Genomic DNA, 15,767 nt, shown 5'->3' with positions numbered 1-15,767 from the left:
TGCCTGCGAGGAGGTGCCCTTGAGAGAGCCCCAACTGACATCAGCGTGCAAAGCCAGGCATGGGGCAGTCTTGGGGTCTCATTGTTCTGAGAACACTGAGGGGCCCGAGATGATAAAGGCCAGCAATCAGAAGGTAGAATGCCAAGTGATGAAGTCAGAGAGGTAAGCAGGGGCCAGCGCACACATAGTGTCTTATGGTAGAGAGCGTAGTTTTTATTCTCAGTGTGATGGGAAGTCATTGCGGGGGTCTGAGTAGGGAAGTGACATGAACCTAATGGTAGCATTGGGGTACACACCAAATGGCTTAGCTTAGAGGCATTTATTTTATGTTGGGGCTGGAGAGAAAGCTGGAAGGATACCCAGTAGGCCTTTGACCTTCTCAAATTTCCTTTCCCAACATCTGAGAACCTGACACCTAGACAACAAGAAAGCCAACTTAGGATGTGTGTGCCAGGCTGCTGGCCAGGCCCCTCTCCCCGTCTATGGCATTTGCTTCCAAACAGTGGCTTAGGAGCTCATGCTTCTAAGTCTAACTCAGGGTCTAGCAAGATTCAAGAATTCTAGTCATTATGTATCTTCTGGGTCTTCTGGGAAGGGTCAGAAACACAGGTGTCAAATCTTTGGCCACAATCAAATATGGATGGATTACTTCTCAAACTGGGCCTTCTGTTGCTCAGGGAGGTCTGAGATTGTGCGAAGGGAAGATGGACCCATGGGGTAAACCTGACACATCTTCCTGGCACATCAGTTTTACTTAAAGACGGGAAGGAGGGTGTTCAGTTAGCTGGAAAGTGGTTAAAGACGATGCGTGAGACAAACGCGGATATTCTCCAGTGATGACCTCAGGCATTGTTTGCAGGAGACAAACACAGATATCATAAACGAATGTAAAACCTGCATGGATTTTTCAGTGCAAGTAGAAGCACCCAAGCAATCGTGAGATTCCATCAGTAGCTTTCGACTTTGCTGACCACCTGCTGCAGCGTGAGCAGTAGGGATCCAAGTGGGCATTCAGAAGAGGAATCTGGAGATTCAGAGAAAGAGAAAGTTTCAGGGCTGATTAGTTGAAATGGGTGTGAGGCCAAGACAAATATATGTAAGTCAAATATATGCAAGTCACTAAACCTTGGGAGGGGGCATGCAAGACAAGGAGAAGAGAACTGTAGAGTATTTCTTCTTCCCTGGCATCTGAACAAGGAATGCAGAAGGAGTTTAACCAAAGAGAGGAGCATCCCAATGAGGCTAAACGGTACACGGCCCATACCCAGTTCCCATACCCATACCCAGAATGCCTGTTCTAAGGACACGATGATGAGCAAAACCACATGCCGGCAAAGGAGAAGTAGACACAGAAAGACATGGTCTAGGTGGCTTCTCTTAGTGCCAGAGGTCAGAGGAGGACTTTGGGAAGAAAGACTTTGTGTGTCGGATGAAAGGGCTGGTCATGTGGGACAGGGCTAGCATGCGACTGCATACTCGGGAGTCTCGGGGTGCTGCCTATTTCTTCTCCCACTGGACCTTGTCCACTGTACGTAGGCCATAAGTTACATTGCTGCGTATTCACATTGTCTCACCTATTTTACAGGTTAGTATCGCTTGCTAGAAAGAATCTTAACTCCAAAAGGTAGAAGCTCACACAGGGATTGGCAGCCACATGGACAAGTTACTATGGAGACTTCTCTCCCTGCCCCTCATTTTTGCCTGTAAGGTTAGGTCCGGCCTTAGAGAAGGAAGTGAACTCTCCTTGGTGGGGGAGGTGTTAATCCAGCTGAAAAGAGGGAGAAGTGCAGCTGGTGTATTCACACCAGAATGGCCATATGAAAGTAGTAAAGTTTAAGGAGAAGATTTTTCCTTTTCTTCTATCCCAATGTAATGTGGATTGGCTGCTTTTATAAGTTTTTCTTCAAGTTTTAAAAAGAGTGTTTATGGATCAACTCTATGCAGTCAGCACCCTGCTGGGCAAGTAGGGTGAGAAAGAACCAGCAGCTTTATTTCTTGTCTTGAGAGGTAATCTTGTTGAAATGATGAAACAAACAAAAAATAAATAAATAAAGAAGCTGGAGAAGATGTCTTCAAAATAAAAAAATAATAAATTTGAAATGTCTTGGTTTAGAGTCAGATGATAGAGGCGCGGAGTGAACCATGGATCTTGATATGTCGATTCATATGCTATGAATCTTCTGTTCCATGCAGAGAATCTCATTGGAAAGATCCTTGAGTCCAGCTTAGCGTGAGAGTTGCAGACAGATGGTCAAGGCCCAGTGATGTGACCCCCTACAAACCCTCTTGGTCTATAGGGACCAAAGCCAGCTCAATCTTAGCAGAAGACTTCCGTGTGCTTACAGTTTCAGCAGCATTTTTATAAAACATGTTTGCCCGTGGTTCACAGATGAAAATAAGGTAGCCCCTAGAAAGGTCCATGGTTTTGATTTTGATTGCCTCATGTCTCAGTGAGGCCCAGCCCGAGCCTGGTGACCTCTGTGTTAATAGCCCAGTGAACTGGCTTGAATTCGTGCATCTTTGAAGTTTGCCTCTGGTAAACTGCCTCATTCTCTTTTGAAGGAGGAATCGAGGAGAAGAGGCTACATTCATTTATCTATTCGTTTGCTCATTTACTCAACAAATATTTATTGGACACCTAGACTGTATCAGGCATTGAGGAAGAGGTCTTCCTATCGGGCACTGAGTAATTGGCTAGACTGAATAATTAACATTTCTCTTGGCTAGTTTGGTACAGTCGAGGCACAGTTTGGAGTTGCAGCCCACCAGGAAGCCCACCCAGAGTCTTTCTAACAACCCCGTAGGTTCAGGAAAAGCTCACCAGGCCCCATTCTCCCAGCTGTGCAGTGCTCATTAAACAGAGTAAAAGACTGCCAGTGAGGCCCTGCTATCTGACATGGGAGCGTGAATGTATTAATTGCACATTTGGGTCACCATTCATTGCGGTGCGCTTGCCTGATTTGGTGTTCTTTATAAAAGTTAAGGTGAACTGGAGCATGAGGAGGCTCCATTTGAACAAATGTTCCAACGATTTCCAAAACTGCCGTAGTGTGTTTTTACACCATGCCCCATTATATCACAACCTACCCCTTAGAAACTCCTTCCCAGTGCACTACTATTGCCTGAATTTGGGGGAGGTTGTTCCAACCCTGCCATTAAAAAGTCATAACCCAAGGCCTCTCCCTGGGTCTGTGCAACATAACAGTATCAGAAGCTTCTCATTTCTGGTGGTGTTACCCAAACACACGGGATGATACTCATCAAGATCTCCCAGGGTGGCTATTTTCCCTGATTTTCAAATAAGGAAATCATTGGGAGATCTTTTTTTTTGAAAACTGCAAAAATCTAAAGGAATATTAGTTGTTATTGTCACCCGTGACCTTGTGCTTTCAAAGCACCGTGACTTGTGCTTTCAAAAGCAAAGAAAGGAACATGTTCATCTCTTTGCTCCTTTTTTAAAAAAAATCTGTCACATGAGTAATGCTCAAGATGAATAAATGAACTGATATATCTGAACCCTTTAAAACATATTTCTTATGGCACTGCCAGTCAGGGTTTATCTAAACATTTCTTGACATGTTTATCACTGCAGATGATTTGGAGGGGTTAACATCTTAGGTATGATTCCCAGAAGAATGAACCTATGGGAATTATAATGGTACTTCCTCTTTCATTCATTCAACAAATATTTATCGAGTGCCTGCCTCTCTGAACCCGTCACACATAAATGTACTGGCTGAGATAGATAAGGTCACTACACATCACTACTCAATTTATGTAGTTCTTTGGAGCTGGGTGGGTAGCAGAGGTTAGGGGTTGGGAGATGTGTCATGAACAGCCATCAAGTAAAATGAACAAGAGAATTTGAGACAGCATTAAGCCAGAAGAACTGTAAGCAAATGTGTGATGGTGATATATGTGGGGGATTGGTTAAGGGGGTCTTGAGATTGGACGGTGAGGGAAGGCCTTACTGAGGACATGACTTTCTCTGAGACTCTCTTCTGGGAGATCTTTTAATTAGCCTTTGCAAAAATGGCTTTTTGTAAAATGTGCTTTTCTCTAGATGAATGTATAAGGCTTCCAGTTAGTTTCACTATGAGGCCAAAGAAATAGGCAGGTACCCTTTACCTGTAAGAAAAGATGCTTCTAGGAACTGCCAAGCACCCAGATCTTGTTTTGTTCAACTTCTGTTTCTGTCCAATGTCATGATTACCTAGCAATTTATGGCTGAACAGTTAAAAATATTTGTGGTAACAGCCTTCCTTGTGATAGCAGTCTGCCTACCTGCATCCATCCATCCATCCATCCATCCATCCATCCATCCCTTTCTTCCTTTCTCTTTGCCAAGAAGCAACTCTGAGAGAAACCAACCTAACAAATAAATTGCCATTTTGTGCACAGACGTATGTGTGCATGCACATGAGTGCACGTGTACACACACACATAGTATAAAAGCTGTAATATGCAAATGGATCCATACTTCCTGCAACAGCACAGCCAGTTTAAAGCTCTCTGAGTTTTTAGAGCTCAATACAAGGTCTAGTTACCAAATAGAGCTTTTGGAATGGTTGGTTAAGGCATTCTCCATCTTCTCTTAGGATTCAAGGGTGGTTTGCAGGGTGGAACCTTCAGGGTCTGTCTTCAGAAGGCTTTACACAATGTTCTTAGAGGGCTTCTTAGTAATGTCTCCAGGTGATCAGGAAGGCCTAAGGTACAGTCAGAAATCTTTATTTCTGAAGAAGGAGGAAAGTAGGGGATACATGGAGGACACAAGGAAAAGAAGCCAGAGGTTTCCATGGTGATATATGCCAACACAGTTGTCCCAAGAAATAGTCTGGGCATCTGGACCAATGATGGGCAACCTCAGTAACTCTATGTTGAGAAGCTGTCTAGACAGAGTAGGCACTTACGGAGCTTAGCTAAATTAATGAACACATCAGTGCCTTAATAAAGACTCTAAAGATTAGTTTGCTGTGGAGTATTTCTAGTAAGTAAATTCTTGGTGATTATTTGAGTCTTCATATTCACATGCTGTTCATGTTGATAAACATTTGATTATATTTGTCATGTGTTTCTATCATTTCTGTATAGTATTGGGATTACACATGATTTTCTTATTATAGTTCATGCACTTCTTTGTTGAAAAATGTCTTTACAGTGTTCCCACATTCCTTTTATAATAACAGACTTAAAAAGTAATTCTAATGTATGCCTCATTAGAAAAGATCCATGTCTATCTTATTTCCCATTGTATCTCCAGCCTTCCCCAAAGCCCGACAGAGAACATTTCTATGCATTTGTTAATAAATGGATCTGTTAGGGTAGGAAGGGGAACAAGTAAGCTTCCAAAAACATATGAAGGTAAATAAAAGTGAAAAATGTATTGCAAGGGTCAGAGAAGTTCCTAGGAGGCTCAATCAAGTTTCATAAAAAGAAAGATCATTTTGTGCACTTATATGTGGAATCTAAAAGACAAATGAACAAACAAACAGCAACAAACTCATAAATACAGAGAACAAACTAATGGTTGCCAGAGGAGAGTAGGATGGGGGGTTGGCTGAAATAGATAGAGAAGACTAAGAGGCACAAACTTCCAGTTATAAAATAAATAAGTCATGGAGATGAAAAGTACAGCACAGGGAATAGAGTCAGTAATATCGTAATAATGCTGTAAGGTGACAGATGGTGACTACACATATTGTGGTGAGCACTGAGTAATATGTAGACTTTTCAAATCACCATGTTGTATGCCTAGAACTAATGTCACACTGTGTGTCAACCATATTTCAATAGTCAAAAAAGAATTATGTGGGATAAATTTTAATAAAACCCCATCCTAACTACTAGAAATGGGTATCAGTTCTGCTCCTATTTTTTAGAGTTCTCATGCTTTTTCTTTTTGCTACTCCATAGCTCCACCTGAAGAAGATTGTACATCGGTCACACACCTGCCCAATGCCTTTGATGGACCAATTACCATAAGTATGTATCTCTTCTGACCTTGATTAAGTGACCGCATTCTTGGGAAAGGGTTTAGGCGCGTTTTCTGTGTTTCCTATTTGAAGAGAAGAACAACCATTTCCCCAAGGCAAGGGACATTGCCTGTGATTCACTGCCCCCTTCCCCTTTCCCTGCAGTGGCTTGAAACTACCATTTGGTTGACCCCAACACATTGTTCCTCAAACCGCAGTCATTTGGAAACCACTTTCACTTTTTTTGGCACATCTGTGTACCCAGTGCAATTATCTACTTGATATTTTTCACTTAATTAGCCCATTCTTTTCTACTTAAAATACGTTTATAAAAAAAAAAACCTGCAGGGGCGCCTGGGTGGCTGAGTCAGTTGAGTGTCCGACTCTTGATTTCAGCTCAGGTCACGATCTCAGGGTCCTGAGATGAAGCCTTGCATCCAGCTCCATGCTCAGGGTTGAGTCTGCTTGAAATTGTCTCTCCCTCGTCCTCTCCCTCAGCCCCTCCTGCTCATGCTCTCTCTCTCTCTCAAATAAATAAATCTTTAAAAAATAAAATAATGAATAAACAAATTCCTGCAAGTGAACAACCAAACCACTGGTCATAACCAAACAGTATCCTTAAAAATACACTTAAATTTAGGACAAATTAAATAGTCTTTTTAATTCTAGCTGCTGAAGGTTCTGAGTGTCAGCCATGTTCTCTCTCCTCGAGGGGGAATTATACGTATTAGGGAGAGACCCATTCCAGCCCCCTAAATTTTCTGTTTGACTTAATTGCATGCTGAAAGATAATTATAAGGGGCATATAATTCCTGGTAGGGATTTCAACATTATTTATACCGCAAAGTCATATAACCATATCTTGGTTATTATCCCAAGATAACACTGACACTGTACGAAAACAGAAAAGCCCAACCAAAATTTTCAGAGGTCAACTTATTAACCCTGATCTTATGGTCTCTGAACCTCACTTTTTTGGAAAAGTGTCAGTGTTGAGGAGGCCTGACTTCTGCCTCCTAAGGGCCAGACCCCTCAGTGTGCAAGGGAACAGTGGTGGTGGGTGGCAGAGGGATGAGAATCGACCTGGCCATGCAAATCCAGCCCCCCACTGTTAGGTAAAAAATTGTCCCTGACCTGTGCCTCGTGGAAGGGGAGATGTGCTGTCTCAGTCAGGCTCAGTTTGAAATCCTAGTTCCTTACCACCTGGGTGATCTCAAAGGATTGACTTACTCTCTCCGAGCCTCAGTTTTCTCATCTGGATAATGGAACAACAGGTGAGATTTGAAATGAAGAGGAAGAAAGGTCAATGTCTGATGCATGCCAGCCCCATATTCATCTTCAACAAATGTCCCATTTCCTTGGTCCCCACCAAATGCCTTTCAAAGTCCAGACCTGTATGAGTTTGGTCCTATTTTCTTATCACATCTTAATCTGCAGAGATTATCAGGGTGTTTGAGATTTTGCAATATTTTTTTAAAGATTTATTTATTTACTTTAGAGAAGGAGTGAGCGAGTGAGGGGAGGGGCAAAGGGAGAGAATCTCAAGTAGCCCCCACCAACTAACCACAGAGCCCATAGGAGGCTCCATCTCATGACCTTGAGATCACTCCCTGTGCTGAAATAAGAGTTGGCTGCTTACCTGACTGAGCCACCCAGGCGCCCTTGCTATATTTTTTAATTTATGTTTTGCTAATAGTTCCACTTGGACAAGCCAGGTGGACGAAAGGCACATTTAGTCTAGTGCAATATAGCAGAAAATAATTTTAGCTAAATCCCCACTTGTGCAGTGAGTGGCCCAGACTTGAAGGCAGCAAATCCTTTTGGGGAGGAACAATGAACAAATTCATTCTTGCTTTTCCTTCTCCTGTGCATTCTAGGCATTTGCTTGTTTGAATCAAAGATTTTGATCTTTATATGCATCCGTGCCTCTTAATTTCAAGGTTGAATCTCACAGAGGATGGGCAGAGGCTGTGTCCAGCATTTAGGCCCGCTGATTTCTTAGCCAGAGCAGGGGTTCACTTAGACGGACACAATTTGCACCTTAGAAAGAAAGCCTCATTCTTCATGGATTTGCAGACATCTATTCCCTGTTGAGACTACTGACCTCTTCGTCGCCTACTTCACATCCTTTCTAGAAGTAGATGGAATTAATAGCAACAGATTTTACACGTCCTTGAAAAGGGAGGATAGGAACCACTGGGAGAGCTATCATTTATTGAGACCAGCTAAATTTTGAATCCCATGCTAAGCACTTTATATACCATGTATCATACAGTGCTCGGAGCCAAAGGTTAGTGGCATCCCCATTTTACAAATGGGAAGCTCAGCATCGGTTTTGTCTAGGGGCACACGAAGCCGGGATTCAAACACGGGAACTTCCAAACACCTCCTTGTTCCCCCTCCCCATTTCCAGGGTGCATGGGTAGGCTGGGGGGCTGTAGATTTTCTTAGTTAGGTGTTGTTTTGCTTAATAACAAAGAAGAAGAGCTTTGAAGTCACTGTCTCACCTGATAATCCACAGTCTTTCCTAACACCCAGAAAATGTCTGCTGTCAAGTTCTGAGTGTCTCCTCTTTCTCCCAGCCATCGTTAACCGTGATGGCACCCGCTACAGCCAGAAGGGTGAATACAGAACCAACCCTGAAGACATCAACCCCAGCAACCCCACTGACGATGATGTGAGCAGTGGATCCTCCAGTGAAAGGAGCACTTCGGCAGGCTACAACATCTTCCACACCCACCTTCCAACTGCATACCCGACCCAGGACCAAGACAGTCCCAGGGTGTCTAGCAACTCAGAGCATACCCCCATTACCAGTAAGGAGAATGGGTCACTGTGCTTTCCAATGGCAATTTGTTTACAAAAAATGTCTCTGATCTTCCTGGGTGATATGCATTCCCTTGTGTGTTGATTGTCTCCTGTGTCTAGAAGTTGGGGACGGCATTTGGGGAGGTGGGCTATGGTGATTGTCAGTGCCCTGTATGTCTTGCCTGCTACTGTCCCATGATTTTTTTCCCCATCTACTCCACTGTTTTGCTTACCTCGGAATAAGGAGTGCTGTACTGGAAGCTTCATACAACAATATTTCTTCTCTTGTCCCAGGGATGTGGTGACGATTCAAGCATGATACAGAAGCTATTTTTACTTTTACATGTTTCCTTCTTGTTCTTATCCACCTTTGGATAAGATTGTCTTCATAAAGTTGGGTTTACAGTGTATGCAAGCCATTCCATTGGCTTTGTTCAACTTTATACTTTTCTGTTTTAACTTGATTTATGTTATATTATCGATGGTACAATATTCCGTCATATTCAGCACCCATGATTTACTAAAAAATTCTCTCTCTCTCTCTCTCTCTTTTTTTTTTTTTTTTGGTCTAAGGAAGCATATCTGATGGCGTTAACTGATCAAATTAAATCTACTTAAAAGTTGTCTATCCCAGCCTGTAGGGGAAGGCTATTAATACTTGCTTGGTTACGTGGATAATTCATTACTTTAGGACTGCGAGAGTGGAAATATGTAAACATTGCGTTAGATTTATTTGGGGTTTTCCCCTTCGTGCTCCACTTTCACTGGAAAGTGTTTGCATCTCCCTCTTGCCTCCTTTGCTTCCCTCTCTGCTTTTTCCCTATGGTTTGTTTTAAAACAGGTTTCCAGATTGGCTGTGTTCCTTCTGTGGAGGATTATTCAAACTGAAGTGGGCATCTGCCTCTTGAGCAGCTTTCCTAGTACGCTGTGGATTTTCTTTTGTTCTGACTATGGTTCTTGAGGGGTGGAACTCCGGGCTCCAGAGAGTGTGGTGGACATTCACGGGTTTGTGAATGCTCAAGATAGGGCTCTTTTCTATGCCTTGTCACCCAGAAGCTAGGGCAATCTTCAGAGCACTACGATTTAACACAAGGTGACTTGCTCACCAGTGTTTCAGATTTCTCTTAGCAGCTTGCTGTGGGGGCGGGACAAATGGTTCTCTGCAGATCCTCTGAAGCATTGTCAGGAAGCAGACGTATTCAAACTGCTCCTGCTTTCCCAGATTACTGGCTCTCTGAAGTTGTGTCACCTCGTTGTCTATTGTCCCATGACGACCCTTCTTGAGAGGAGCTTCGGGAAGCCAAGCAGGCAGTGCTGCTGGCTGCTGGCTGCTTCTTGAGTTCCCTGCCTTGCTAATGTTACCATGTGGTAGGTGCCCATCATCAGGGCATGCAATTTTGTCAGACGTTGGCAAACATAATAATTAGTGGTCTCAGTGAGAGGCAGATCAAGTCTACACTAAAGTACTATTTCCCACCAAAGAAGAAAATCATGGCAAAATATCTTTTAGGAACCAGGTGAAATTAACATTTAAGCCATTATTAGCCTATGTAAAATAATGAGTATTGCACATGTGCTTTAGAAAGGCAACAAGGACATGTTATGAACAGTCATAGCACATCTCCTAAGGATTGCACATTTCCTGCCCAAGTTAAGTAGTCAGCAAACCTAATTTGAGGACCTACTATGTACCAAGCCTATTCTGATGCTTGGGATCCAGTGGTTAAGTACCATTAGAAAGTCATACCGAAGGGAAATAAGGATTCATTAGCTAGTAACCAATATTTGCCAAATATAAACCAATATTTGAGGCCTTCTCTGTGCTAAATGTTGCCCTAGTTACTGATTCAGACTTGGACTCTCCATTGTGGAGCCCATCTACTGTTCAGAAATCAAGGAGAAGGAATGCTTTGAGATTTAACTAAACAGAGTTCAGGATTTGGGTTGAGAAAAGAATTGTGCTTTCCTCTTTTCAGAGTGCTTAGCTAAGTTTCTCTTAGTAGTTCAGGAAGAGAGAGACTCATTGGTCCAACAAAGTGAGTCCAGGGCTAGCCTGAGAGTCATTGAAGGGCCATAGCGTCAAAAATGGCCAATGGCAGCTCAATAAATCAATTCATACAAAGAAGAATGTCCAAGAAAAAAAAATTGCATGGAAACTTGAAAGTAGCCCATGGCATATTAGAAAAAGTCACCACTGGTAAGTTCCTGAATAGACCCCATTTTCTGAGCCCAGTAAGAAGACTCCCAAAGCTTCATGACTATTGGACTGAAAGGTGGGTCTTGGTGGGAGGGAGTGACTGTAGATCCTCCCTAATACATGCAAGAGGACAAGAGGGGGTCTGGCCGAGGACAGAGAAGTGTGTCTTTAGGTTGGTGGGCTCATTCCTTCCTTAAGGGTCCTTAGTGGGTGGCAATAGGGAAAGCCAGAAAAAACAACCATCTGGGTAGGTTTTGACTTCCAGCAGGCTTTTTATTATAAATGTTATTCTTGGAAGAGCCTTCCTGGAGGCATGTCGTCAGCCTCTTTTCTATTGGTGATCTGGAATTCTCTGGAATCCAGAAGTCTAAACTAATTCAGGAAGCAGACTCCTACCTTAGAATGTTCTATTTCCTTATCTTCTGGGTGTCAAATAAATATATAAATATATATTTTTGGTCTGGTGTGGCCTACTTGGGTGGGGAAAACTGGAAACTCTGCTGGCTAGACAATAGCTCTTTCCACTTTCCCCAAATCTTATATGACTCCTTTTGGGAAAATAGAAACAATTTCTATTTCTATCTTGCTCTTGTATCTTTCCTTCCCATTGGTCTCTTCTCAGTCTCCTATCGGGTAAAGGTGGCAGGAGCTCTGCATCTTTAATAAAATTTCTGAGGGCAGAATGGGGTGCCTCAGGGGGATGCTCAGGGTTATCTGGGAGCATCATTGGTGAAATTGGCTCCCATCTCTCTACTCTCTGTTCTGTGCAAATGTGTCCTTTGTAGCATGGAACATGTTGCACAGGTTGCTGGTGTTTGGTGTATATAGAGTCAAAGCTTTTAACCTGGAATTCATGGCCCTCCAACAGGTTCAATAATAGGCCATAAGGCATTCAGGAGCCTGAAAGAATATATAAAATGTTGAGAATGTGTATGTGTCAGATCACTTTTTTTGAGGACAGAAGTCATAACTTATATCAGATTTTCAAAGGGGTGTATAACTCAAAATGGCTTTTAAAAATCTCATCTGGTTTAGATGTTTATTTTGACCATCTTTGCTATTCTTCTACCGGGAAACATTCTGGACTCAAGTCCTACTTGAGAGTCAAATGGGAGATTCCAAATTGCAAAATATCACTGATTATCCTTTCTCTAATTTGAATAGAGTCCAGAATTTCTCTAACTTGGGCAGTTTTGTTTCCTTTCTGGAAACACATTTTGAATTAGAATTACAATGACAGAAAGTGATAGATGGAAACTTGACAAAACTTTATCTGCTTTCAACATTTTGAACACACACCCTTTGCCAAGTTCCTGCTCTAGCATAAAGCTTGGCTTGAAGTTAATGAGTGTGGGTGGAGCTTTGGAAATGCCAGTTGTCATCATAAGCTACCTGCATAAAGTGATAGACCCAAAAGATACAAGCAAGCACCTCTAAAGACACCCCCAAAATAAATGAAGGACAACAACTTTATGTAATGCTGTATCAAAGACCTTCACTTCATGGCCGGGTCGCTCCATCAAGTAGATATAAAATCTCTTTTCCTTCACAAGTTGTTAAGTTCCTACTTGATTTTGCTCTTAGCCTGTATACAGAGGGTTCCGTTTGAAGAATGAGTAGCCCTGAATTCAGACATTTCAAAATTTGCATTTCTCATGTTGTTCTGAGATTCCAAGAGACTTTAGGAGACTGGGATGATAAAACCAGAGCTCGATCTTTCTTTTCTAATCTTCACTCTATTATAGGTGTAGACATTATATATACATAGAACTGAGAATAAAGGAAAAGATCTCACTAAATGGTATTTTCGTAATTGATCCAGTTACTTCAGCTGTGCACTCAAACAGCCATGCAGCAGTTCAGGAGCAAAATAATTGGATGTGGTCCTGGTTTGGTAACTCACAGCCTAAGACTCAGGATTACACGGCAACAGCAACAACAGGTAAACTCTTATGTATTCTGCTTATCCATTGTCCTGCATCCAGGTGTTTCAACGTCAAGGAGAAGGACATCCATTGTCATGTTGAAGTCTCACACTGATGTCCCTTCTCCATCTTTAGGGAATCAGGATCTGGTACCCTTTCTTTTATCAAAGAGGCCTGTGGATCTGGGAATACAACTGGATACTACGTTCTACTTGTTTTCCCTTTGGCAACATGCACAGAGAATCAAAATTAGTTTTCCTTCAGAAGCTTCAATTAGGAGATCCATTCAGAATATACCCTCTTGAAGGAAGTCTGTGAAGGAAAATGCAGACTCCTACCTTCTGCTGATCTAATGATCACAGTCAATAATAATAGAAGGAAATGCGGACTTACGGATGGAAAGTGTAGGCCCTGTGCACTTGTTTGGATACTGAAATCCTCAGTTGTAAAGTGGACGAGTGACTTGTTGTTTTCCATCAGAATCTAGGCTCCCTGGATGTTTGAGTAGTAACTCTAAATCCCTGCAAAGAATTCTGAACTGAGAGCTCATGCAGGAGGAGGTTCCAGGTCTATTACAATGGGAGATTACAAGCATATCTTCATTTATCAACTTTGGTTGTGGGAGGATATGGCCATATTTCAAAATAATTGGGCATTCTTTCTGCAGAAGGGGAGTAATAAAAATGGCCCTTAGCACTGGCTTAGTTTATAACACATTGAATAGAGTATATTTTTTATTTTAACATATATTCATGTAAGGAAAAGAGTGCTGATGTTTTGTTGTGATCGCGTATCGTGGTGATAAAGGTCACGTGGGAGACGGCTGCAGAAAAAAGAATATGCTATTTTCAAATGTTAAATGTTTACAATGTTTGTCTTCATAGAACAAACATTGTGAAGGGAAAACTCTTCTTGCCAGTGCTTCGTTTTGGGCCATTTCTGGGCTTTCTTGACGTGTGACTTTTTTGTATTTGGGGATTTCATGATGGTTTCAGCCTCTCTGCTTCAACTTTTTTTTTAGTTTTTTTTTTTTTTAATCTACTATGTAATACTCTTCTGGTGTGCATTATGGTGGCAGAAATGGCAGTCTGGGGAAGTTTTCAAACCAGGACTCTTACTTCTGATCCTATTAGTGAGATCATTGGGTCACTTAATTTCTGTCCATCTTTCCTAGTTTATTTCCTTCTTTTCAAAAATGGACTACGAATGTCCTGTTCTGCTTTGCAAAGTATAGCATTGGTATAAAAAAGTGACCATGGGCAAAATTGCTGGAGGATCTGGACATGAAATGGAAAGAGGTGGAAGGCATCTTTTTCCATCTTCCCTTTCATGTGGCATTCTTCTGCGTGTTGGGGATTGCTGGGATTACATGTCTGGGATTGCTGGCAGAAATATCATACCCTAAATCCTTGGAGAATGATATTGGTTGGCCAAGATAAAGTGCGTAGAACATGAAAGACGAGGACTCTGGAGAGCTTGGTTTCAGAATCATAGACTCTCAGATTTGGAGAGGATCTTCAATAGTCTAGCTCAATCAGCACTTTAAAAAAAAAGATTTTATTTATTTATTTATTTATTTATTTATTTATTTATTTATTAGAAACATGAGAGAGAGGCAGAGACATAGGCAGAGGGAGAAGCAGGGTCCCCGCAGGGAGCCCCATGTGGGACTTGCTCCTGGGACCCAGGGGTCACAACCTGAACCGAAGGCAGATGCTCAGTCATTGAGCCACTCAGGTGCCCCACTCAATCAATACTTCTAATCATGTGATCTACACAGTTTTCCTACTAAGTGATCTTTCTGATGGTGGGGAATACGATACTTTATGAGGAAGTTTGTTGTTGGATAGTTTAGAATATAACCTTTTAAAACCAACACTTGGAAGAATATTTGTCCCCCTGCAATTATCACCACATGTCCTGGTTTGACCTTTTGGGAGCCAGACAAAAATTTAATCCCTCTACTATGCTATAGTTTTTCAAAAATGAAAGACTGCCGTCATACACTCTGTCATTCGGCCTTTCTGACTCCAGACAAGGCACATTCCATCCAGCAAGTTTTTTTCCTCTTTAAGATAAGGATCATGAACCAGATAATATTTAAGGTCCTTCCATTTCTGATATTCTATGACCTGCAGTATGAGCCTTGAAAATAAGTGGAACTTCTGTGCTTTTTCTGCTTCTTCCCACCATCTATACTCAGTATAGATGACTCTCTGGAGTAGTAAAAGAGTAGGAGCATATACAGTGCTATTTCTTAGGAACTGATAATTAACCTTTCAACCATCAATTCAATTATGGTTACAACAGCTTTGAGGAGCTCTAGTGGTACAACTCCCAAAACAGCAACCAAGAGGCGAGAAGCCCAGGATTGGCTTTCATGGTGGTTTCAACCATCAGAGTCCAAGAATCATCTTCACACAACGATAATGGCTGGTAATGAGTTATTATTATTTCATAAGATCTCTTGACAGTTTTCAATAGTTCATTGACCTCGGGGATACTTAGCCTAAAGTCCATTCTGGTTTTACAAATGTTTCTGATAACTTTTGAAGCATCATGAACTTGGAAACCCATATGTTTGACTTTATAACATTAATAAGCAGATTTCTTCTTTCTATTCCACAGAATTAATACAGGCCCAGAGGAGGCTAATAAGAGCACTGTGAAAGGGGGCCAATCTTTCTTGATGACAGAACAAAATTTTGACTCTGAAAGATGTTCCAAAATGACAAAAGTCATTAAAAATTCTTGACTTTCCATGAGAAAATAAAATAGCTTAGCTGGAGCTAGAAAAATACAGAAACTCTCCTTCAGTGGAACTATTCTTTGGGCAGCCACTCATAGTTAGAAAAGACAAATGGT

The 15,767-nt window shown here is 41.8% G+C and overlaps 1 protein-coding gene across 1 annotated transcript in view; it reads left to right on the top strand.

Annotated features, from left to right (window-relative positions):
• CD44 (CD44 molecule (Indian blood group)) overlaps nt 1-15,767 on the top strand; it is a 90,463-nt gene that overhangs the window by 41,294 nt on the left and 33,402 nt on the right. The window contains 4 exon segments of the mRNA XM_055300977.1: nt 5,914-5,982; nt 8,555-8,788; nt 12,800-12,919; nt 15,213-15,338. Coding sequence (XP_055156952.1) covers nt 5,914-5,982; nt 8,555-8,788; nt 12,800-12,919; nt 15,213-15,338 — 549 coding nt within the window.

The sequence above is a fragment of the Nyctereutes procyonoides genome, unplaced genomic scaffold (genome assembly GCF_905146905.1).
Source record: "Nyctereutes procyonoides isolate TBG_1078 unplaced genomic scaffold, NYPRO_anot_genome, whole genome shotgun sequence".
NCBI lineage: Eukaryota > Metazoa > Chordata > Mammalia > Carnivora > Canidae > Nyctereutes > Nyctereutes procyonoides.
This window is presented reverse-complemented; position numbering and strand designations above follow the sequence as displayed.